The following is a 24,890-nucleotide window of genomic DNA, read 5'->3' on the forward strand; positions in this document are numbered from 1 at the left end:
GAGCCAATGACAGAGCAGGGCTTCTCCCATCGACCAATCCGCTGCTACCATGTCAGGCGTTCTGTGTTTTGTTGCTGTCAGACAAATGTGGGTATGAGGACAGAGTCAATCATGGCTGCTTTCTTGGTACGGTGTCTAAAAAGGTTGTACGTTTTCTTGTTGATATGTCCCCTCTGTGTCCCAGCCTTCTTGAATTTAGAGGAGCTGAATGAGATGAAATATGGGATTCAAATTCTTCCCGATCCCGTCATCTTGGGGCAGGTGAGTGAGGGTGTTTGGGGAAGCTAACGGTTAGCTTGCTAGCTAGAAAGTAAGCTACTGTTAACTAGCTAGCGTGAAATATCTTCCCTTAATATTACTAACGCGAGTAAAGAATAAGGTGTCTGTTAGCTAGGTGAGAAACCTAATTTAAAAGTTACAATTTCCTTGCAAGTTACATGAAGAAGCGTTAATGCTGAAGTTATTTCTAAGTGACCTACGCAGCAACCATCGTTGATAGTTGTCACAACACAACATCAACTTCCTCACTTCCAACTAGGTAACTAGTTGCAACTTCTTTAAATTGTAAATGACTAACCACGAGACAGTCGCAAAACCAGGTTGTAAATATGCTTTAAACACTTTAGTACTGTGCTAATCTATGGCATTGTCACACTTAAAGATACTGCAGTTTTCATGACAGTGTTTCTCCTTTAGACCAAGACAGAGGAGGTTATGATGGTGTCCAGTAAGTACAAACAGCTGTATGAGTGTCGACTTCCAGCCCAGGCTGTCCGGTTTCATCAGGATCCTGCCTCTGAGCCTGACTCACAAGGGTACACTGGGCCAGACATCCCAGACCTACTCAGTCCAATGCACAATGCCCAGTGTCTAGTAAAGGTTAGTTCTCAACTACTTATCTGTGTGATCCAATAGTCAAATGCTTAGGTTGTTTAATAATAATAATAATAATAAAAATAATAACTTTATATTTATAGCACCTTTCATACATGAAATGCAGCTCTAAGTGCTTTACCGTATGGCATTAAAAATTAAACCTAATAGATCCAATTAAAAGGTGGAGAGATAAAAGTAATGAAAATGACAGTGGGAATCTGGCCATATTTGATGATGCGAATGTTGTATGTGACTTAATATTCACTGTAGTAAGAAAGCTAGTTTGTCTGCATTAGTTAACTTTGCAATGCAAAGAAGGTGGATAGTATGCACATCCCTCCCTTACTGGGTACAGGTGCAGGAAAAATGTAGCATATGAAATAAAAAGGAGATGTAGTCTGCACAGTGAATATTGCAAATTCACAAACATTTATTGAGGCAACATTTTGACCTTCCAGGTGAAAACAGGCTATGTATACAGACCGAACCGCTCCACCAGCAAATAGGAGTCATATGAAAAAACACACCAAAACAATATAATAAGTACAAAAAACATGTAACTGTACTAAAATAGGCCGCCAACACCGGATAAACTTTAATACACATTTCTACAACTTCAGTCAACTTTGCAGTGCGCATAAAAAGCACAAGAAATACAGAGAGACAGATGATTTGCACATGCCTTACAATTCAGACAGGGCAAGACACCAATAAGCAAACACAGTCCTATTATCCAGATATATGGCAGAACATAAATGTGTATTTTTTTCTGTTCAGTACTTGGAGTTTCCTCAGAGATATAATCAAATATTAGTTTGAAAGTGAAATCAGATCACGAGCGGTCTATAGTGCATTTGAGATGTGTTTTGATGTATGGGCAGCAATCTTTCACAACTGGATCTACAGTAGACTCAATCCTGATATATCTGGATACAAGAGACAAAGTCTGAACAGGGCCTCCTGAAACTTTTTAACATTCATACATGTGGTCTTTCCAGTATAGTCACAGTCCTGTAGCCACTCAGTAGCTTCACTGGGCAGCACCTTGAGAGGATGTTAAGGCAGGAAATGGTTACTTTTCCACACAAAGATGATGATATATTCAAAATATACAACATAAATGATTCATTTTCAGCTACACAAAAAGTGGAGTACCAATGCAAACTGCTCCTGCCAGTATAAAATGATGGAAAACACACATGTCTGTGTTGCTGTTTTATGTTTTCACTGGTTCAGCTCAGAGTTCCTACAACAGAAGTCTTGTTTGTTTAAAAAAAAAAAAAAAACGATTGCGCAATATAACTCAATTCTTGGAAAGAGCGTCACTGATTCCTTTCCCCATCGGCATTTTAGCACTGGAATTTAAACAACTGTCTGTATCTGTTCACAAACCTGTGACTGTAGGGAAAGTGCCTGATAGCCTTTGTTCCAAGGCTCCTTGAAAATATGCACATATTTCCTCTGAACCTTTTCTGCGTCTTTCTCATATTATAGTGCAGTCAAAAGAAGGTAATGAGAGCAGTTTTCTGACATGATATAAATGTGTTCCTTGACCTAGTGCCCAATGACATACTTGTGTCTCCTCCTTACCTCCTCATAAGATACTTGGGTGTGGTTGATTTAAAAACAAGGCGATTTTGTTGCCACACCAGGAGATTGTTGCTGTGAGGAATACTAAAAGAATTCCTCTTTGTTTTTAGTTCTGTAAACAATAATGAAATGAAGGTCCACAAAGAGAGTTAAAAAACAGTATCTCGAGGTGGGCTAACTTGCCTGAAACAAAGACCACCTCCACTACAATCATAAAAAATTAGACACTTTTAAGAAATAAAACATTTACCTTCATGGAAAAAGAGCGGAGGTGCTGTTTCACACAGCAAAATGCCACATATGTTTAACAAGTGTGGCTATTGTTCAGGGCGTCATCTTCTAACTAAAATGATAATGAGAAGAGATGCATCAAGATCAACTCTGCTTCATTTCCTAAAGGAAACCGTATGGTATCATTATAATAGGTACTAAATGCAGCCTGTACTTGTTTAACAAGTTGGTGTTTAACAATCAGGATCAGGTACAATCATTGGTTAAAAAATAGTTTTCTAGTATCTTCCAGATGAAATAAAAAAAATTGATATTGCAAGCATGTTTTGAGCCTTTTGTTAGTATTTTGTACGCTTTCTTAACGTGCATCTTAATTTTTCCCTTTTGACACACACATACGAGTCCAATACTCCTAGTCATTCCTGCTTCCTGACATATCAATTTTTAATCATCCCAGTCATCAATCATCAATCAAATAAGTGGACTTAGCTAACAAGACAACGAGTTGGAAAGTCTGTTCTAAGGTGTCTTACTGGGGTTAACTTGTTCAAAAACATAATGTGTGAACACATTCTAATAGGATGATCTATGATTATCGTTGATGACGTTAAGCAAGTAGCCTAAATGAAACGGAAAATGTGTCAGTCAATTACCGTATATTTAAACATTTGCTGTTTGTGTTTCCTGCAGACGAAGGACTGGTGGACATATGAGTTCTGCCATGGTCAGCATATCAGACAGTACCATCTTGAAGGTAAGAGCTTACCTTTGTGTTTTTAATCTATCAATCACTTTGACAGATGAGCTGAATTTGACGCATGTTGTTCTTCTCTCTTCAGACACAGAGATCAAAGGGGACATTCTTTTCCTTGGTTATTATGAATCTGAATTTGATTGGAGCAATGAAACAGCAAAGGTAGAGTTGCCTCAACTTTGTGGTAGTAGTTGGTTTTTTCATCATTCCCGATGGTCTTAGATTGCTGTTACACATTAAAGAAAGAGAAAAATGGGAACTGCATGATTGTATAACATGAGCTGAACCCTTGTAGTTGTATGTGGCAGTGGGTACTTTACAGTGGAATGCCTCGGGTGTGCATTTCACATTTTCACATTAGTTGATGGATAAATCCCGTATTTTATATGCAGCGCAGAAATTATGTGAATATTCTCTCTGTTTTCCAATGTGAGTAAATTACGCTTTCTAGCAAAATACGTTGTCATTGCCAATAGCCCACATATTTTGCTGAGCTCTTCTTATTTTATTTGTCACAGCAAACAAGAACCAGTCCTTGAACTACAGACAAAAAAGAAAAGCATTATAGTCTCACCCAGGATGATTTGTTATTTTAAACAGATTGCATAGAAGTTTACATGGCTTGTATATAATTTGTTGACATTATTAAAAACAACAAGACTGCTTCATAAAACTCTGGAGCCGGTTGCACCAGCTGATCGTAAGTTCAAACATGGCCACGTTATAATATCAATGTTAACTGAATGGAGCTAACTGAACCAACTGATAAAACTAACTTGCTAATATACATTTAGAGTGAAGATTGTAAGAAGTAAAATGGAATCTGTTTATCTGACCTCACACTTGACTGAAATGCTGTTTAATAATGATGTAATCTGGGAAAATATTAATGACATTTCATAAAAATAACACAATGTACTTCAAATCACAAAAAAAAAAAAGGTTCGACTAAATTACCAAATAAGGTTGGTTTGGTGTTGTAATCGGATGTCTCTCTCTCACTCTAAACTATGTAAATACCACTAATTCTGAAAAACAAACATCTGTGTGTGTATATATATATATATATATATATATATATATATATATATATATATATATATATATATATATATATATATACTATATATATATATATATATATATATATACTGTATATATATATACTGTATATAAAGTCATAACTACATTTACAAAGTATTTTCAGTTAAGTTTAATATATTGTTTGGCTTCATAAAACAGTTTTTAGAAAGTAATGTTACAGCTCGTGATGCTGCAGTTAACATAGTTGATTTCATAGTTTTACAAACGTCTGGTTTCTGAGAGTGTGTTTGATGATTTGTAGGGCTGTAAAAGTAATCGAAATATAATCGAAATCTCAATATGGTCAATATCCAAATTGCAGCTGCAATTTTTTGATAAAGGTAATGACTGACAGAGATGCCCTGGCCTACAAATCTTGTTCTCCAGATGTAAGAAAACATGTTTGTTTGGTACAGACCCCAACAAATTGTGATGCAAAAACATAATTCCCACTAATTATGAATCATATCGCAATCGTAACATCTGTCAAAATAATCGTAATTAGATTTTTTTTTTCACCATATCGAGCAGCCCTAGTGATCTACTAGCTTTCAGTAATGATGAATATCTGTGAATCATTAGAAGAGCCTCATTGTTCTATAATATTACAAATCTGTTTTGTTAAAAACTCTTTTCTGTTTATTTCACAGGCCTCCAAACAGCACAGACTGAAGCGCTACCACAGTCAGACCTATGTAAATGGCTCTAAGTGTGACCTAAATGGAAATCCTAGGGAGACTGAAGTTCGGGTGAGACATTAGCATTTGGAATATATTTGTATTCCACCTGCTGTTTTTCTTGTTTTAAGTTTTGGTGTCTGTTTTGCTATTCCAAATAGAGATATGAATGTTGTCGCCAATTATTCTCCCAAACACACCAATTTTACTCTATTATTTCCAGTTTGTGTGTGAAGAAGGCTCGGGTGACTACATCGCCCGAGTGGATGAGCCTCAGTCGTGCCGCTATGTGCTGACAGTTCACACCAGTCGCACCTGCCAGCATCCATTCCTCCGGCCACCATCAACTGCCAAGCCGCAGGCTATCGTGTGCCAGCCAGCACTAAGTGCCCAACAGTACATGGATTACGTCAAGACTCAAGTCTGTGAGTTAACAAAAATGAAGGTCACTGTGACGCAGCATTTGGAGAGAATCTTGTTTCATTACTTTAATGTAATTCCCTGTTGAAACAGGATACTCGAGCACGACATAATGTGGGAAAGGAGTATTTAAAAGTGTGATGGTGATATCAGATAAAGGCAGAATTGTTGAATAGGTGTGATATATGAAATCTTACAGTGTCTAATTTTAAAACAATAGAAATGTGTGACATGATCTTTCTTTTGTTCCCTCCTCCTCCTTTCCTCTGTCTGTTCCCAGCTGACACAAAGCGTAAAGTAGAGCAGATCTCCGAGGAGCTGAGGAGTCTTGATGAGATGTTGGCTGGTAATGAAGGGGCAAATGGAGCAGTGGAAGTGACAGCAGAAGAGACATCACCTAAACCCAGTGATGACCCCAACCAGTCAGACAGAAAAGGTGCATTTTTTACACGAGAGGTAAATGACCTTCAAAGTATTGTAGTAATTTGTCAATGCACTAAATAAATATATCCACTATTTTTTGATAGATGCTGCTGATGTATCTGAGGATGTCGGGTCTGAGGAGGCAGAAGATTCTGACTTCTGGGAGGGAGTTACAAAGCCAGGGAGTTCAAAAACAACTGCTTCTCAACAGGAGAATCAGGTATAGAAATAACTTTCAATGAATGATGCTTCTCTGGAGCCTATCGATTGTTGGTAATTAAAGGCTGATTTCCCATTTTTTGAGTTGTTTCACCCAAACGATCTTTAGAGCGCAATGTTCATGTTCCAAACTGAAAGATACGGAGCCCCGGAGTGGCCACAGATAGAAAAAAAAAAACATATCGAGGCCACGTTTTACTACATAGAGCGCTTGAAATGCTATTGCATGCGCACAAGATACAGTTCGTTTCCACATTTTGATTAATTTATGGACACAAGATGCAATTCATTTCCACCTTTTTGGTTAATTGGTGCACACCAGATAAGTGTACATCGTGAAGTGCAGTGCACCTGCTTCTAGTAAACCACTGGTTACTCACTGAGCAATATGACGTTGAAAAGACATTTAATATAAATGTATTATATGTTTATAAACAGAATCTGTGTATATGACAAAAAAATAAACATTTATAGTGTAAACGCAGGGGTGTGCAGTGCTAAACATTTACAGGTTTTTAATGCATTTTTAAAATATGTAATGATGTTTTTAAAATATGGTCTAAAACCAGGCTATACGTAGCCAAAAACATCCTGGTCTATATCAGAGCTAAAGCATAGAGGCGATGTTGAAATGACATCCATTGCTGAGTGGGTAGTTTACTAGATTTGGATACCAATCATCATGTGTTCGCTGTAGTAGAGCCTTATTAACAGCTAATTGGCTTTATGGGGTTACATCACGGTACATTCTTTAAAATCGCAGGCCTAATTATGCGAGGTATGTTTTGCGCACCCACATATTCTTAAACGCGGATGCAGTGAGTTACCAAGTGCACCAACTGTACACTGACAATTAAGGACTAAACTATAAATCAGCCTTAACTTGGCATCAATTTCTTCACCGTAATAAAGCCTATGTTGAACGCATAGGTAGACTAACAACACACAACTACAGTACGTCTTAATCCAAGTATACACACCATGTGTAAAGATGCACACAACTCATTCACTGTATCTCATGCCCACGAATTAATCAAAACGTGGGAACTAAATGTATTTCATGCTCACACAATAGCATTTTGAGCGCTCTATGTAGTAAAACGTGGCCTTGATATGTAGCCCCACTCTGGGGCTCCGAGGCTACTGCTGAGTGCACGCAGGTAGGTAGACAGGCAGGTAGGCCAGCCAAGAGCATTTGATTTATTGATTGCTTTCGGGATGTAAAGAGAATTTCAACAAATATAACAAAAAAATGCTTCTGAAATACCTTACCTACCCTAGCTTTCATCTCTCTTAACCAGACACATTGTTGATTGTTTTTTTCATAGTTCATTGTTTTATATATTCACCAAAAGTGTGGTTTCACTAACTGTTAATATATTTTTTAAATGTAGTAGTGATTCCCGACTACTTGAGGTTGTAGGTAGACACTTTCCCTCCTCACTTCACAACTCTAACCTGATGGTTTGTTTTTTCACGCACAGGCAGCAGATGATGGCTATAACTCACTTTCAGACAATGAAGTCATAGATGATGGTGATGAAGGTATTGCAATTTACTCATCTCACCTTTCCTATCTCTCACACACACACACACACACCTACGGAAGACCAATAACATTTATGATCATCTCTGTTTTGCGGCACAGCTGATTTAATGTCCTGCTGCTTTAGAGAGCCTCAAACAAGATTAATAGAATAATAGAGTGTTTTATTTCTTTGTAGTTATGTTGTCTGATTTGCAAACTGAACTGCTGTTAGTCCAAATTGAGTGCTTTATGCTAATTTGTTCTACATTTCTTTTGTGTGTTGTTGTTCAGTGTTGGACGTGTAGCAATTTCTCTCTTCAATTATTTTGTTTTAGTTGAAAAATTCAACTTTAAAATCATCACTGACCCAGCAGACCTGATGAAATTTGTCCAACATCTCAAAGAGAGTAACAGGAAGGTCAGTACTTGCCAAGATTACTATGATACTTTTTTGTACACCTCTTGGAAAATATTTATTTTTTCTTTGCAGTGTATGGGTATTCCAATTCAATGCAGATTTTTTTTGTTTTTAGAAAGCACAAAACCAAGCCAAAAGTCTAGGAGAGAAACCAACAAGTGACAGGGTAACGGAGAAGCTCAGAGAGGAAGAGAAAGATGAAGATGAAGGCCTGCTACAGGAGTTTGAGGATGAGATGTCCGACCTCTCAGTGCCTTCGGATAAGATTGGAGAGATAAAGGAGGAAATGCAGAAGGAGTTTGACAACATCATAAATGAGGTCTCATGCTAGAGACAATATGTCATTTTAACATAAAGATTGATGTATAGAGATCATATATGTTAAAATGTTATTAGGCAGATCTGACACAATGAAACAATCGGACGTAAAGTAATGTGTTGCTTTGCATGACTGGCTTCTCTCTGTGTTGTAGGCCCAGCAGGAATTAGAGACAGAAGGTCTGAAAGGGGAGTTTGATCGCACTCAAGCAACACAGACACTGGAGACGACACTGGATAAGCTACTTGATCATTTGGAGGAGAAAGATGTCCAGGACCCACAGCAGCAAACAGCGGGAGTTCAAAGAGCCAGCGACCCAACAAGAGGCAGTCCCAGCCTGGCTCCAAAGCAGCCAGGTAAACAGGCAGCCTGCCCCCCTCTGTGGTCGTGTTCATATCTGTATACTCTGTGTCCGCCTCCATCATCCTCATATTCCATCCATATGTACAGTCGATGTTTCTTGCAACATCTTTCATCCCAGAATAAGACGCACACATGGCCAAAATCCACAGAGGATTTGTGTTATCAGATTGATATTTTGAATTCTTTTGGTTAGTTAGTGGCCTTTCCTCTGCTACCATTGATGTATATGTGGGTGATTTTCAGTAATTAAATCAAAATTGAAATAACTGAAATCAGTCACGGTAATTGAAGTCTACGACAGTGCACAAATGTAATGCTTATAAGACAGTGTTTTGGATTACACATTCTTGGCTCTTACCTCCTCCATCCTGTGGCCCTGCTGATGGGTTTTGAGGTGAACTGTGCTGTTTGTCCCTCTTTTGTCTCGTCACCCCAGACCAAGCGGCTGACGACCATGTTAAGATCAAAATTACTAAGTATAAGACGGGCAGCAGCCCTGATGGGGAGGTCAAAGTTCAGGAGATGGGCGAAGGAGACCCCCAGTGGCAGCACATAAAGGACGTGGTTAAAGAACAGCTAGAGAAAGCAGGACTGAAGGCAGAAGGTATGAGGGGGGAGTGCCCGAAACACTCACGGCCTTTTCTCTCTTCCATCTGTTATCTTGAGCACGTACAGTAGTAGTAGTTCTGTACTTCTCTTCCCATCTTTGTCAAAAAAGCATACAACTGTCAGATTTTGGTTTTTCCAAAGTTTTGCTGTTCAAAAGACACTTAATATCATGAAATCCAGCAATTAAACACATGCTTTTACCGAAGACCAAAATTAGTAGCTGGACATCAGACCAGGGACCCATTCAATTAGATTTAATAGTTCTAGATTATTTAAATTTTCATTAACACAATTGCAAAATTAAAGATCATGGAAGCAAAAAAAAATTATCTCTTGACAGCAGTTAGCTGAAACTTGTCTTAAAGACAAAGGGAAATGAAAGGTGTGTAATCCATCTGTGTCCTTTCTTTTTCATCCACTGTTGTGTTTTGTATCATTCTCCATTATAATTATTTGTTGTTTTGACATGTGGTACAGTTTTCTTACTCTAAGCCACTTGAAGTACACGTGTTTAATTGGCAAGCCCGCCGTTTCCCCTGTTTTTCTTTTTAGGTAAAATTGAAGTGAAGATCTTGACGCGAAAAAATGCAGAGGAGGCAGGTGATCAGTGGCTGACTGAAGAAGATACAAAGTCCTTCAGGGAGCTCCTCATAAATCTCCTGGTAATAAGTGATGGCAACCTTTTATTCAGTTCATTCATCATTATTTGAACACAATAAAGAACAAAGGAAAGAACAAAATGTATGTTTTGTCTGGACCACTTATAAACTTAAAGCAATAGTTTGACATTTTGGGAAATAACGTTTAGTCGCTTTGTGGCGGAGAGTTAGAAGAGAACATTGACACAGCTCTAACGTCTGTTAAATATAAAGCTGCAGCCCTTTATTTAACATTCATACACACACTTCATATTTAACAACAGATAAGAGAGTGGTATCAATCTTCATGTAACCCCATGTAACTGAGGAGAAATATATTTTGGGAAATCCATCTAATTGTATTTCCCAAAATGTCGAACCATTGCTTTAAGGAGCAAATCCTTTCGTTTCTGGTAAGTTCAAGGTTAAAAAAAATTACAAAAATAAATGTATTTTAACATTTATCACTTAATAAAAAAAGGTTTGTTTTAGTATAATAGCAAAAAAAAGTGCGTGATATTAGATTACACATTACGTGGGAAAGGTCACCTTTTTCTTTTTTACACTGAGCTTCTTTTAATGAAACTTCTCATCAAGAACAATTCACAAGTAACAACTGCTGTGCTTTGGAATACCAGTCTGTGAAATTTTGACTTTTAAAAAAAAATATTAAAAAATCAAATAAACATTCAATCAGAAAGGTTGTGGTTGTTTTTTTTAACGCATCCTCCCCCCAATCTTACAGACTGGAGGCACAGAAGAGGTTTACAAAGAGCAAAAGAGGCACCAGGAGTTGGAGAACAACTATAGGTTTGTGTGGGGAGAGTCCCAGGAGGAGTCCCAGTCATCCAGCACCTCTGACTCAGACGATGTGGACATATGAGCTCATTCTGTACTTTCAGTGCACCTTTTGTGACGGTGACCTCCTGTGGAGACCAGCAGAGAGGGGGACTCTGAAGTGCAGCTGCAAATTTGAAAAAGAGCACACATGATTCAATTACTGCTATTAAACCTGGCAGATAATATCAACTCACCCATTTGCACATTCAGAAAATGTGTCCGTGTGTCTTGAATAGGCACCAGTTATATGTTGCACGATGAAACCGCAACATCTCAGCTGTACTCGTGCAGGTGAATGAAGTTATGCATTTTCCCCTTTTTGATGGGATTCAGTTTTGATAGATGGCTAGAAAAGCCAAGTGATGTACAATATGTACCTTTTTTTTTATATATATATATTTCATTTAATTTTGCTGAATATCTGCATCTAGTCCTGAAGTTTGTGTGTGGGGGGTTGGGGGGGTTATGCATGCCTCAACAAACTGGATGAGTGTTTGTACATGTGTACAGGTTGTTCAACTTACTATTTACTGAAAAGTATAATTGTGTCTGGATATGAAAAACAGGACAAATACTCAAGGGTTCAGTTCCCACTTGTCTTTAGAACTTTCTGACAAGCTGCGTTTGGTGATTAGATTAATCAGTAAACACAACTGTAGATTACAGAAGTGTTTGTACACATGCTGTGGCACTTTATATTTTAAAAAAAAAGGTTATGTAAACTTAGAATTTTAACATTGTTTCACAAACATTTTTGGTTTCCCTTGGGTTGTCATGTACTGTTAAAAGGATTCAAAAGGAAAAACACTTAAAGGGAGTGTAGGAAGATAAATCTTTTAAGTGTGTGCTTTGTTTTGTTTCTGACAAGAACTCCTGTTTATTTAAGTTATCTTAATTTAGCAATGGAAAACAAAGAAAGATACAAAGTCAATCAGATTCAGTGTACCAGAATAATGAATCCACACAAACCTCCTTTAGAGGTGTGCTTAAAAGGGCTGAATTTGTACAGTTTGTGAATAATTGTGGCTACTTGGAACTCAAGATGTACGTAATTATTGCATAAATATGTTTTTGAGTTTATTTGTTGTATATTAGTACAAGTTAAGTGGGGCTTGAGTTATCTGAGTAAATGTGTTAAGGACTCTGGTATATGAAACTTAATTTCACTGTGGGACTAAGTCATATACAAACTTTTTCAGACACAGGACTGAGGCATTTGTTCCCAAAGAAACCCGTGTCCAGTGGCTCAAGATCAAACAGGCGGAAGAGAAAAATAGCTTCAGGCACTGTGGGTGTGTTTCTTTAGTTGGCCAACTGAAATTAATTTGTCTTGTCAAAGAATTCAGATGGTCCCACCTTTAGTGGTCTTATCTGATCTGGGGCCTGTATCACAAAGTGACATTAGTGAGTTAACCAGCTGTCTTTAGGCTTAATCATGATCATCAATGATAGGCTCAGTGAAGCCGGGTGGGTTCAACCTCTCCCTAACAATCATAGGTGTGCCCTAACACTCATGTTTCTCTGCAGTAGTCGTTTTGATCCTCACACGTAAGCTTCACACATTATTTGTAAACCATGACAACTTACAGTAGAGGCAGAAAATACAAGATACGTTCATTACTGTATATTTGAATGAGGCTATATTATTGCATTAGTCTGACAAAGGTGCATCTGTGCTTCTTTGTAAATATAAGTCCTTTGAGCACTCTTAATTTGTTTTGAAATAAAAAATACCATGTCCTTTGGACATCATCCAGCCATTTATTTGTGTTGTCTCCTGCGCTAGATACACATACTGCATACCCTCAGGCCTTCAAAGGGAAGCCCTTCAATTTAGTCGGCTGCAATATTATTACAACCGGGTGTGACTGTACTATTCATACAGGTTTATTCAGGTACTGGCACACAGGCAGCTAAGACTGTGTTTGATATTTCAGCGGCCTTTCATAAACACCTGCTGTGGTATAGATAAAGGGTGATTTTTTTTTTGGCAGTCAACCAGCAGGATACTTTCATTTTTCATTTATGTAATATAATTGGCACTGCAAATATTTTTCATATCATACTTTTTTCACATATTGTATTTTGAGAGTTGTTACTAAAACTGTGCCTGTTCTGTGAAACTAGAGGATGAGCTGTATGAAAGAGTGTCGATGTATGTGGCCACAGACAAACCTATACACTACAGTTTCTGCTATCAAAATGTGTGCCCCAGTCTGGGTGTTATAGGCCACATTTTGGGTTACAGCTATGCTAATCGGGTCACAGAGTCTGTTGCAACACAATATGTATGTGTATAACTGTTTCTTTGCAGGAGGACACGTGTCTGTGCTCAGCAAACACTGCGCTTTTCTTTTGAAATACTTGACCGGAAATCACTGCTTCTCTGGAAAGAGACAGCAGTCAGATAAGTTAGATGTAGTTTATGCAGCGTTGTGGAACAATTTTATACTGGTGTTTTAGTCTGTGCGTGATTTTCATTTAATAACTGGGTTTATCCCAGTCAACAGTCATTTCAGTTCGCGCGGCCGGTCAGCTAACTGTAACGTTTCCGTTAGCTGTGTTTACCCGACAGGAAGGACTGAAGTTAACGTTATCGTCGATCAAATAACGGACTAGCCTGTTAGCTAACGCCAGTTAGCCAGGCCAGGAGCCAGTGATTAAAGATAATAATTTTTCTATCCCGGAGAGTATTTAGGTGGCGTTTCGGGTTTTCTCGCTCTCTCTATTTTGCCACGTTAACTGTTCGCAACATTTTAGTGTGGCTAGCTGAGCTAAGTTATCGTTTGCAGAACAAAAAAACGCTTCGCCGTGGTCACAACTGTCTCAGCTTTCGCTTTTCAAAGTTTGCGTTTCCCGTTATGCTGAAGTAGCTGTGGCAGCATAAAGCTGCTATGGTGTCTGCAACTGCGCTGGTGAGTAAACCACACCTTAAACGGGGAGTGACACACTGTCATTTCACTAGGCACACAACGAGGGGACTTAAAGTAATCAGCTCCAGACTGGGGCCCTTGTAGTGAAACTTGTGTCCAATCTGTCTGTCTCCGTCTCTTATTCAGCACCTGCCACGTTGAACAACAGTGACAGTGACACCTGGTCCAGCATGAAGGCCCTCGGATCCAGATTCTACTTCTATGCCGGTTTCGTGGTAGGAACCTTCACACTGTACGTGTTTCTGCGGCAAGTGTGGTTTGAGAGGACTTTGTCAGCACACCAGGCAACCAGCCGTGACAAACAAGACTACCAGGAACAGCTTGATGAAGACAGAAAGATATGGAAGAAGGAGAGGTCTGCTCTTTTCAACCTGAAGCACCCTCATCATACAGGTATGCCATATGGAAGCTATGTGTCCAAAAGATGTTCATGTAAACCCATTTAGAGAGACATTCTTCAATATCACGTCCATAAGCAGGTTTTTGTATTATTAAGCGCAAACAAGTTCTTAACCAGATTATATCAAGTTTCAGCTTCCTTGTAATTCTGTGTACACAGTACAGCAGTGTATCTGTCCCTCTCAGACACTGCGTCTGGATTTATGGTCTGATACTAATACAAACTCAATACTTGTAGTGTAAAGAACAACTTTCTTGTGAAATCTCACAGTAAAGTTGTTCTTTTTACCCAGTAGATTATTTCTAATCTATATTTGTAATATCTAAACCTCTACAAAAACTCTAACCTGCACTGTGATAACAAATGCAATGCCGTTTAATTTGTAACTATCCGATAGACTCCAATTCAAAGCTGATTTGCTTTAGATTTAGTTAAAATTTCTGTTTCACTCAGATTTCACATGATTCAAGTTTGCAAGTATGAATTTTGACTGACAGAATTTAATAAAGTCTAGATTCTCTCACTTTTTATTTCAAGTATTAAGACCCAAGCACCCCCACAAATTAGGTGACCAACTGCAGTACACAATAGGCCTTACCTAATTTGCTGTCATGGGGAGTGCGAAACCTGTTGTATTTCAGCTATGTGCTTTCATTTTGATGTTTTTGGATCATGGCCAGGTGCAGCAAATCCCATTTAAATATCAAATGTTTGTACATGCACTTAAGTAAATGGTTTACAGTGGGCTTTCTACAATAAGCTGATTTCTTAAATGTCGTGTGAACGCGAGACCTGGTTTCTGTATTCGGCGTAGGGGATTAGAGTTTTCTCCTGGAGAACGACGATTTCTCTACCATATGTACGGGTAACCAGGTTTTTCTTCAGTTTAAAATAGATATAAGCACTGTTTATTATGGAGAGATTACAGTGTAAAATGTGATGTTCATGTTTATATATCCTCACCAGGTGAGGATAGCCGCATGGCTGATGAACTATACAATAAGGTGCGTATTCTTTGCTGGGTGATGACTGGACCCAACAACCTGGAGAAGAAGGCTCGGCATGTGAAGTCCACTTGGAGTCGCCACTGCAATGTTGTGGTCTTCATGAGCTCCGTGGAGGACCCCGACTTCCCCACGGTGGGCTTAGGTACAAAGGAGGGTCGGGACCAGCTGTACTGGAAAACGATCCGGGCCTTCCAATATGCCTACGAGCATCATGTCCATGAGGTCGATTGGTTTCTCAAGGCAGATGACGACACCTACGTAATTGTAGACAACCTGCGGTGGGTTCTTGCAAACCACGCGCCGGACGAGCCGATTTACTTTGGCCGAAGATTCAAGCCCTACACCAAGCAGGGCTACATGAGCGGGGGTGCAGGCTATGTGTTGAGCAAAGAGGCTCTGCGGCGATTTGTAGAAGGATTTAAAAACAAACTGTGCACTCACACTACCTCTGTAGAGGACCTGGCAATGGGGCAGTGCATGGAGAAAGTTGGGGTGCTGGCAGGCGACTCCAGAGACACTGTGCACAGGGAGACATTTCACCCATTTGTCCCTGAGCAGCACCTCACTGCCAAGTTCCCCAAGAGCTTCTGGTATTGGAGCTACTGCTACTACCCCATCTCAGAGGCAAGTCCAGCAAATGTTGTGGAAGCTATTTACATTTGACATAATATTACACTGATATGAAGCAGCCTCAAAGTGGTTAATCTTTGAACAGGTGATGTGTCCTGTTTTGTTGACTTAAGCTTGACAACGAAATGCCTGTTAAGTTTAGCTAAGTTGAGTTGTTTTTTCCTCGTCATTTTTTTGTTGTTAAACTGGCAGAGCCACAGTAACGTCAAATGCTAAACAGTAGTGACTTTTTTCAGATTGATTTGATACATTTTTACATTTAGTGAAAAGCATTTCCTGGTAGGCATGCAAATGAAGTTTGTTTTGTGCACATAGAAAATGTGACGCTTGTGATACTGTTTTTTCCTCAGGGGCCAAACTGCTGCTCGGACGTGTCGGTGTCTTTCCACTATGTAGATGCTTCACACATGTATTTATTGGAGTACTACACATATCACCTGCGTGCCTTTGGCTACAGATACCGTTACCAGCCCCCTGCTCCACTAGGCTACAATATTGGACAGTCAAACTCCCAGGATGCTGCAGAAGGAAAAAAAGAGCTGGCTTCTCAGGAGACAGGGCGAGGAGTGGGGGATGATCTGTCCAGAACTGACAAGAAACAGGATGCAGATCCCCCTCCTGCAGCTGGTAAAGACCCTCCTGCTGCTTCAGCGGCCAAGTAACAGTAGGACTGTGTGGGTGTGTGAAGGGAATTGATTACTAGGTAGGAAGAATGTTGACTGTTTGTTTATTCATTCTGATCTTTGCTCATTTCTACAAAAGTAGAAAAACAGTCCACTTTGATTTGAAATGTCAAACCAGATCCATTCTCTACGGGGAAGTAGTTCTTGGCTTGCTGGAGTTGTTTGACTTGAATTAAACCCATTGTTAATTATGGGTCACTCCCTGTTTATAGTTAAAGTTTCTGTGTCAGTTTGCCCCCGGGCTGCAATCAAATGCATTTTCATGATACAGGCAATTGTTTCGTCCATGTTTGTTACTTTTTAAACTTTGAATGCTGTGCTCGCTCCAAGAAGATTAATTTCATATGAAGAAATTCTTCTACAGTGGGGCAAAAAAAGTATTTAGTCAGCCAGCAGTTGTGCAAGTTCCCCCACTTAAAGAGGAGTCCTGTAATTTTCATCATAAGTACATTTCAACTATGAGAGTCAGAATGGGGGGGGAAATCCAGAAAAATCATTGTTTAAAGAATTTATTTGCAAATCATGGTGGAAAATAAGTATTGTCAATAACAAAAGTTAATTTCAATACTTTGTTATATACCCTTTGTTGGCAATGACTTTTTCTGTAAGTCTTCACAAGGTTTTCACACACTGTTGCTGGTATTTTGGCCCATTCCTCCATGCAGATCTCCTTTAGAGCAGTGATGTTTTGGGGCTGTTGCTGGGCAGCACAGACTTTCAACTCCCTCCAAAGATTTTCTATGGGGTTGAGATCTGGAGACTGGCTAGGCCATTCCAGGACCTTGAAATGCTTCTTATGAAGCCACTCCTTCGTTGCCTGGGTGGTGTGTTTGGGATCATTGTCATGCTGAAAGACCCAGCCATGTTTCATCTTCAATGCCCTTGCTGATGGAAGGAGGTTTTCACTCAAAATCTCACGATACATGGCCCCATTCATTCTTTCCTTTACACGGATCAGTCGCCCTGGTCCCTTTGCAGAAAAACAGCCCCAAAGCATGATGTTTCCACCCCCCATGCTTCACAGTAGGTATGGTGTTCTTTGGATGCAACTCAGCATGCGTTCTCCTCCAAACACGACAAGTTGTGTTTTTACCAAAAAGTTCTATTTGTTTCATCTGACATTCTCCCAATCCTCTTCCGGATCATCCAAATGCCCTCTAGCAAACTTCAGACGGGCTTGGACATGTACTGGCTTAAGCAGGGGGACACGTCTGGCACTGCAGGATTTGAGTCCCTGGCGGCGTAGTGTGTTACTGATGGTAGCCTTTGTTACTTTGGTTCCAGCTATCTGCAGGTCATTCACTAGGTCCCCCGTGTGGTTCTGGGATTTTTGCTCACCGTTCTTGTGATCATTTTGACCCCACAGGGTGAGATCTTGCGTAGAGATCCAGATTGAGGGAGATTATCAGTGGTCTTGTATATCTTCCATTTTCTAATACTTGCTCCCACAGTTGATTTCTTCACACCAAGCTGCTTACCTATTGCAGATTCAGTCTTCCCAGCCTGGTGCAGGTCTACCATCTTGTTTCTGGTGTCCAGCTCTTTGGTCTTGGCCATAGTGGAGTTTAGAGTGTGATGTTGTGGACAGGTGTCTTTTATACTGATAACGAGTTCAAACAGGTGCCATTAATACAGGTGACCAGTGGAGGACAGAGGAGCTTCTTAAAGAAGAAGTTACAGGTCTGTGAGAGCCAGAAATCTTGCTTGTTTGTAGGTGACCAAATACTTATTTTACAGAGGAATTTACCAATTCATTAATTCATTAAAAATCCTACAATGTGATTTCCTGGATTCTTTTCCCCCCATTCTGACTCTCATAGTTGAAGTGTACCTATGATGAAAATTACAGGCCTCTCTCATCTTTTTAAGTGGGAGAACTTGCACAATTGGTGGCTGACTAAATACTTTTTTGCCCCACTGTATTTGTCTCAAATAGTATTTTTTTAAGTTTCCACGAGGGATGATACCATACTGAAGACAGACTAGTCATTATTTGTGTACTTGTAGTCTTGGTGATAATGCAGTGAATCTTGGAGGTTCTCATTAGTTTCTGTAATTGGTGTATGTTCAGTTAACAGCAAACGTTCAGGAAGCTTATCGGTTCATTTGATCTGGAGTCTGTGTTTGACTTACCCGGCGGGCTGAAGGTGTGTTTAACAACCAAACATCTTTCTTTCTTGAGTGAAACAGGGTCTACTAACCATCCTTAACAAAAGCTTACCTACCTGTTCTTCCTGAAACCGGCACTGGATGCACACACACATTTCATAGTTCCCCTCATCTTTCCCCAGTGGACCCATTAGCTTGTGCCTTGTAAATTGAGATTGTATGAGCCATCAGCTGCACACATGACTTTTCACTGTGACATTACCATGATAAGAGTGATGCTTTCAGATGGAGTATAATTTTATTGAATCCTTCCAATGTAATGAGTATAGCCTTTGGGCAAGCCAGCAGATGACTTGTTCATGACTGTTTTTTTTGAATAAGCAAGAATTTTTCAGTTTCTACAATGTTGTGTAATTACTAAATTCTGGGTGGGCCAGGCCTTTTATTTTGTAGTTAATACATTGTGTATATTTAAAGTATTCATAACAGTTACTTTATTACTTTGTAACCAAACAAGTAATCAATTTTGTGGAAGATACAGTAATTACCAAATACAGAAAACAGCTTCAGGAATCAGGCGGCATTCAGTGATGATTCAAACAAAACACATTTCTCATTTATGTGAAAATTGCATGCACTTTTGAGTGTTACAAGTGATTTTCGTTTTAACCACTTAAACCTTTTATTCTCCATCAAGGTTAAAACTGTATGAGGTAACTAAAGTGTATAAAATGCCTTTTTGTAAATGTTTACACTCAAGTGTTTCCTTCTGTACATGAGCACATAGCATATTTTGTTTTTTGTTTTTGTTTTTTGTATTAAAAATGGAGTCCAATTGAAACCAAATCAGCATGTTTTACATAATGGTTTAATTTTAAATAAATTCACTCGCTTGTTGTCAAGTGAATTAACAGTCTAGCAAAGGGCTGCCGTGCAGATTCTTACAAGCAGTGGATCAAAGTCCTGAAGGCCCAAACACTTTATTGATAACCGCCACATTTGGTTTCTGATGCGAGATACAACACGTCAAGTCCTCGACAATCTACTCCCAACATTTAATTTGATTCAAAGGGAAAGGTGTACAGTATTGTATTTATATTTTAAAAGTATTTATGTTGGTATTGCCATCTAAATGGAGTCGATATGCTTTGGTGTGTAAATGAGTTTGTGTGAGCACACGTGATCAGTGTGCAGGATCGTTTTCAGTGAATGGTACTTTAATCACTATAAATAAATGCATATTTTATTGTACATTTGTTTTACTTATTTTTTTAAATATGATAATACATTGTTACATCAGAACATTTTCCAGTGAGAGTATAAAAGCATTCATGCGTGGTTAATATGGCATTTTCACCTCTCTGGTTAAATAACTTTGATACATTTTCCTCTGTGGATACAGTAGCTGTGAGGATTTATCAGCGCTGTGAGAGACTGAAGGTATTACTGTGTTGAGGTTGTGGAGGTGTGACATCTCCATTACAGAAAGCGTTGAAACCTGAATAGAGAGAACAAGGTTTGGAAAAGCTTAAGCGACAAAGGTTGTTTTTTTTCCTTTCTAACTTTAGGTCAACGTTTCTTGCCTCTGCCTCCCATGATTGATGACTCAGCCTCTCCTTGTCTGTGAATACTCCTTGGCACACGGACAAGCCATTCCTGTTGCATACAAAGATGAAGCCGGTTTTAACTTAACCTGCACTCTAGGCAATCACACCTAGGCATCATCACTACAGCATAAGCCCTATGGTACCCAGAGGGCACTGCCATTGGTAGTCTGTTAACTAAGCACCCAGCAGGAATTACTTGCTAGCTTCAGATTTAACTCAAACTCCGTTGTCCTTGCCTTATAATCAGAATAAATGCATTATTTAATAAAAATCGGAAACACATCATACTGTGAAATAAGTGGAATTTTGTCCAGGAAACGAACCAAGCAAGCGATCAGTTAAGAAATTACATAAATTATGGTGCTATATGCGGGTTTACAAGACAGGCTCCACCCCAGTAATGGCAGCCTGTCTACTTCCGCCTACATCCTGGATTGGAACTCTAAAATGTCCTGCTTAGTACATATTTTGGTTACAATTGAGTAATAACTACATTTAGGAGATATTTATTAAAAAAAATGGATGTTTATGTAAAAACACAAATATCAGCCAATATTGTTATCCATTTATTTCTAACACTCAAATGTCATTATCGGTATTGGCTTTAAATGGTCAAGTACTGGTCGGGCTGTAATGTTGTGACTCACAAATCTGCACATATTGCCTAAATATATGAAGGTAACCTGAAGGGAAACTCACAAGCTTCAAGTGGGTGATCAGGTTTGTAATACTGGGAGTTTTTATTTCTGGTATTGATTTAAAAAAAAAAAGAAAGTAATATCCATATATTTGTCCTACACATAGCCACACAACACACTGTGAAATAGTGTAAAATGAATCAATAGGATATTGTATGACTTTCTGAACGAATTGCTTTTAGTACTGCCAAAGTCACTCACTTGTTCTCCGCAACATCAGAGCAGCAAGGATGGGATCCATGTCTCCTGCATGAGATGAACAGAAAATGTATTACGATGCCATAAAGCTATAGGTGATAGGTTTGTCATTGAATTCAACTTCAAATTCTTACTTTTTCTTGACATTGCGGTGTTTCTGTGACCTGCAAAAAAAGTTAGATGAGTTCCAGTGTCAGTGAAAGTACTGCAGGATGAGGTGTTTCCTGCAAAAAAAAAAAAAAACTCACTGTTTGGTTGAGCAGCACTTCTCCTTCCCATTAGACTCACAAAGCTGTCATAGTCGATGTCATCAAATCTCTTCAACTCTGCATCTCTACTAACACAGCACTCTGGCTTGTTAGCCTGTTGGAAAGGATTGTGCATTTCAGACTCCCACTATAAAAATGTTTTGAAAATCTGAGAGTCAGGCCAAAACTCACTTGACTTTGTAAATATCATATAAATGTAGGTAGTCTTACCTGTGTCAGCGATTTGTAGGCGTCTTCCTTACACCAACACCTCACAGGAAGTAAGACAAGGATGACTAAAGCGGCCAGTGAAGCAAGAGTGCAACAGTTTGGAGTTCTCTCCATCACTCTGAAACGTAAATCAGTGCGTCAGATTTAAAGCAGACAAAACCTGCACATAACTCCCATCTCTGGGGTTTTAGGTGGAGAGTTTTTTGTCCAAGCTTCCATGTCTTCCTGCGGTAAAGGTGTTTTTTGATGTGCATTTTATTTCCTAGTGTCCTACACCATCTTTTTCCTCAACATGTACAAACTGTGACCAATTTCAACTAAACATTGACACAGCAAAAGTTTTAACTATAGTCACATACTTTACATATATTGTTGCAAAAATTGTTAGATAGGGGCACATTTTGATGGCTGTGATAGCAGAAACTAGTGGCCAGGAGTGCATCTTCCCATAGTTAACGCTCAAGTGTCACATAATCTGAGTGTTCAGATATTTTGGTGTGACACCTGTACATTTGTTGTTTTGAGCAATTTCAAGTTTCATGCTTTTTTCATACCTTTTATAATGTTTATAATAGTTGTGCTTTGCTTCGTCTTTCCAGCTCTTCAGGTAAAAAAAAAACTACTTCAGCTCACAGATGTCTCCAGCTTGACGCAATGTAATTATCTAAGTGACAGGTTTTAAAACATTTGAACTATGAACTTCAAAGGAAAGGGAGTGCCTCTCAATCCTTCAGTTTACTTCTATGTAAGTGAGACCTGGAATGTACAGTTAAACACAGAGAAACTCTGACTTTTTAAAGTATATTTTCTGTACATTTTACACACACACATATACAGTATATATTACATATCAAGGTCTTCAGTAAAGCATTCTGCCACTTGTGGGGAAAAAATATTGATCAGAGTTTTAACTTTTTCAGCTACGCTCATTTGTTTGAAAGTTGCTCCTCCTACCAACTCTGCTATGAGAAAAGACATGTTTAACTCAGCTATGAGTGTACAGTATTTAGTTGTTCAGTTTTAAAAACAATCTAATAGACATCCATTGTTTTTAAATCGCAGCCATTGTATACAGTACAAACTGACTCATATCTGAGAATGCTCTGCAGACTGTTGGGCCATACATAAGCGATTATGATGAATAACATATTAAGTGTTTTAAAGCCTCCATTCACTCCTATTGCATCTATAACTGAATCAGTACATTAAGTACTATCAGTTTTCATGTGATTAATGTTATCCATTCAATCAGCATGACAGCCTATTCTTTACAAAAGTTCCTCTGGTTGTAATTAAATCAGTCTGACTGTCGAGAGAGTGATAACCTACGCATCACAGTGGCTAATGCAGAAAACGTGTTGTTGACTGTGGAGCACTGCGTCTATAACATTTTTAGACTCTTTTTAGTGTGTAATTTGTGGGATGCTGAAGTTTCCCCACAAATTAAGTTAAAACTTAACATGTTTTTAACTATTGGTTGTAGCCTGATGTCCAACAGTCATACTTCAGATGACAGCAGAGACAACAGAGTTGCCTCGATTTGACTCCAGGTGTTAAGTAATCCTATAGACTGTGTTACCAATTTTGTAATAAATTCCTAGGAAGTTTCTTGGAAAAAAAATATTTGACACTAATTAGGCAATAAGTAAAATAGAAAAACTGTTGAATTTGTCACCTTCCAATTAATTAATTCCAATCAAATGACTAAACTAAAAAAGATAGTCTTTTAGCCAATTCACAGCAGGTTAGCTGAACATGCAAAATGTGCAATTTGTCTGCAGGCATGCATAAAATTCAAAATATATGGACAATTAAGTTTGTAAAAACAGGTGAATGATTAATACATAGTTATTTGGGTTTACATTGAGCAGTTCCTCTGGAAATCAACTGCCTAACTAAAACTTAACTAAAGAGTCTCAGGATTTAAGTACCAAATTACATAGTTCTCTAGCGACAAGATATTTCCAAAAAATTTTAAGGAAATTACAACTAGTGGACCTGTAAAATAATAACAATAAACAATAAAATGGTCCAACATAAATCACAACATTCTCATACTGTCATGGCCACAGACACTGAAATCTCAAACAGTATATTATAAAGAAAATTGTCACTGGTTAATATTGATGCAGGCAGTAATGGATTTATAGGTATTATGAATATGAAGCTTCAACGCTCTGCAAGGCAGCTCAGTGGTGTTTTGTAGTGAAGATTGAAAACCAGCCCAGTCAATCAACCAATTCATTCATTCATCCAATAAACCATGCAAGTATTATATGACAAAAAGAAAATAGTCTGGTACAGTATCTTTACTTCTTCTCTGAATGTCATTAGGCTATTATCACAATAATATATTGCGAAGTAATGAAAATAACAATAACAATAAAAACAATAAAAGTATTACCTGTTAACAGTTTAGATGAAAAGATCTTGATCTGATCCTACAGCATAAAGCGGTGATCTGTTCAAAGGTTTGCTTGGTTTTAAAGGAGCTCTATGCCAACTCCAAATACGTCTTTCCACTCAGCAGCCTCTCTGTCTCAATTATTATAGTCCTTGAGCTCATTTGTAATCCAATTAGAGCTCCACCCACCACCCAAACCCCCATCCCACCCCTACACACACACACACACACACACACACACACACAGTTTGTAGCATCTTTCTCATTAGTCTTATTGAATAACTGAAAGCAATAACATTAGATTTTTGAATGCAATTATAATAGGCTAATATAGGAAAATAAAACAAGTAATGCATTGTTCCACTGGTGGTTATTTAATTAAATAAACATTAGAATAAAAAAAATATTCTATGCAGTACGTATGTGACTAATTCATTATTAATTATTTCAAAAGGCCCATTCTTACTGACAGGGAAGACTGTACCGGTTGACCCAATGAGTGGAAACCATCTCGCTCTTTACAAAGTTGCCAGTCCAGTTCACCAACAGTTCACTACTCTCAGTAGTGTTTGTGTGTGTGTGCATGTCTGTGTCCTTTACAGCACTTACAGCATTATTTTGACTAACCCTGCAGGATCTTTTCCTCAAGCAAAACTCCTAGAATAATTCTAAATGGAAAGATATAAATCATTTGACATTTGGTGTATGGATTTAAGAATTAATTAACTTCTTGACACTTGTTTATGCCACAAGA

The 24,890-nt window shown here is 38.6% G+C and overlaps 3 protein-coding genes across 5 annotated transcripts; 2 read left to right on the top strand and 1 right to left on the bottom strand.

The window, feature by feature from the left end:
* The first annotated feature begins 50 nt into the window (after nt 1-50).
* Nucleotides 51-12,740, top strand: os9 (OS9 endoplasmic reticulum lectin). 2 transcript variants are annotated; one of them, XM_044177323.1, is made up of 15 exons: nt 51-261; nt 697-879; nt 3,388-3,451; nt 3,537-3,613; nt 5,185-5,283; nt 5,435-5,636; nt 5,912-6,067; nt 6,159-6,274; nt 7,758-7,818; nt 8,137-8,219; nt 8,335-8,538; nt 8,693-8,894; nt 9,338-9,505; nt 10,063-10,172; nt 10,894-12,740. In XM_044177323.1, exons 1-15 carry the CDS (start codon nt 94-96, stop codon nt 11,029-11,031), a joined length of 2,031 nt encoding a protein of 676 aa, XP_044033258.1. In that variant the 5' UTR covers nt 51-93; the 3' UTR covers nt 11,032-12,740. The 2 variants fall into 2 exon arrangements, with proteins under 2 accessions (XP_044033258.1, XP_044033265.1); XM_044177330.1 differs by lacking the exon at nt 9,338-9,505 and having other exon boundaries at nt 60-261.
* Nucleotides 12,741-13,284: 544 nt separating this feature from the next.
* c1galt1b (core 1 synthase, glycoprotein-N-acetylgalactosamine 3-beta-galactosyltransferase, 1b) lies at nt 13,285-20,001 on the top strand. Its single transcript, XM_044177456.1, has 4 exons — nt 13,285-13,903; nt 14,048-14,314; nt 15,288-15,952; nt 16,309-20,001. Exons 2-4 carry the CDS (start codon nt 14,092-14,094, stop codon nt 16,618-16,620), a joined length of 1,200 nt encoding a protein of 399 aa, XP_044033391.1. The 5' UTR covers nt 13,285-13,903; nt 14,048-14,091; the 3' UTR covers nt 16,621-20,001.
* tac3b (tachykinin precursor 3b) lies at nt 19,182-24,288 on the bottom strand. Of its 2 annotated transcripts, XM_044177487.1 has the most exons (7): nt 24,137-24,288; nt 21,733-21,850; nt 21,502-21,616; nt 21,388-21,417; nt 21,257-21,301; nt 20,334-20,406; nt 19,182-20,248 (listed from the first exon to the last, which is right to left on the bottom strand). In XM_044177487.1, the coding sequence occupies exons 2-6, from the start codon at nt 21,844-21,846 to the stop codon at nt 20,357-20,359; spliced, it is 354 nt and encodes a 117-aa protein (XP_044033422.1). In that variant the 5' UTR covers nt 21,847-21,850; nt 24,137-24,288; the 3' UTR covers nt 19,182-20,248; nt 20,334-20,356. The 2 variants fall into 2 exon arrangements, with proteins under 2 accessions (XP_044033422.1, XP_044033413.1); XM_044177478.1 differs by having other exon boundaries at nt 19,182-20,406.
* Nucleotides 24,289-24,890: the final 602 nt, after the last annotated feature.

Source organism: Siniperca chuatsi, linkage group LG2, assembly GCF_020085105.1.
Source record: "Siniperca chuatsi isolate FFG_IHB_CAS linkage group LG2, ASM2008510v1, whole genome shotgun sequence".
Lineage (NCBI taxonomy): Eukaryota > Metazoa > Chordata > Actinopteri > Centrarchiformes > Sinipercidae > Siniperca > Siniperca chuatsi.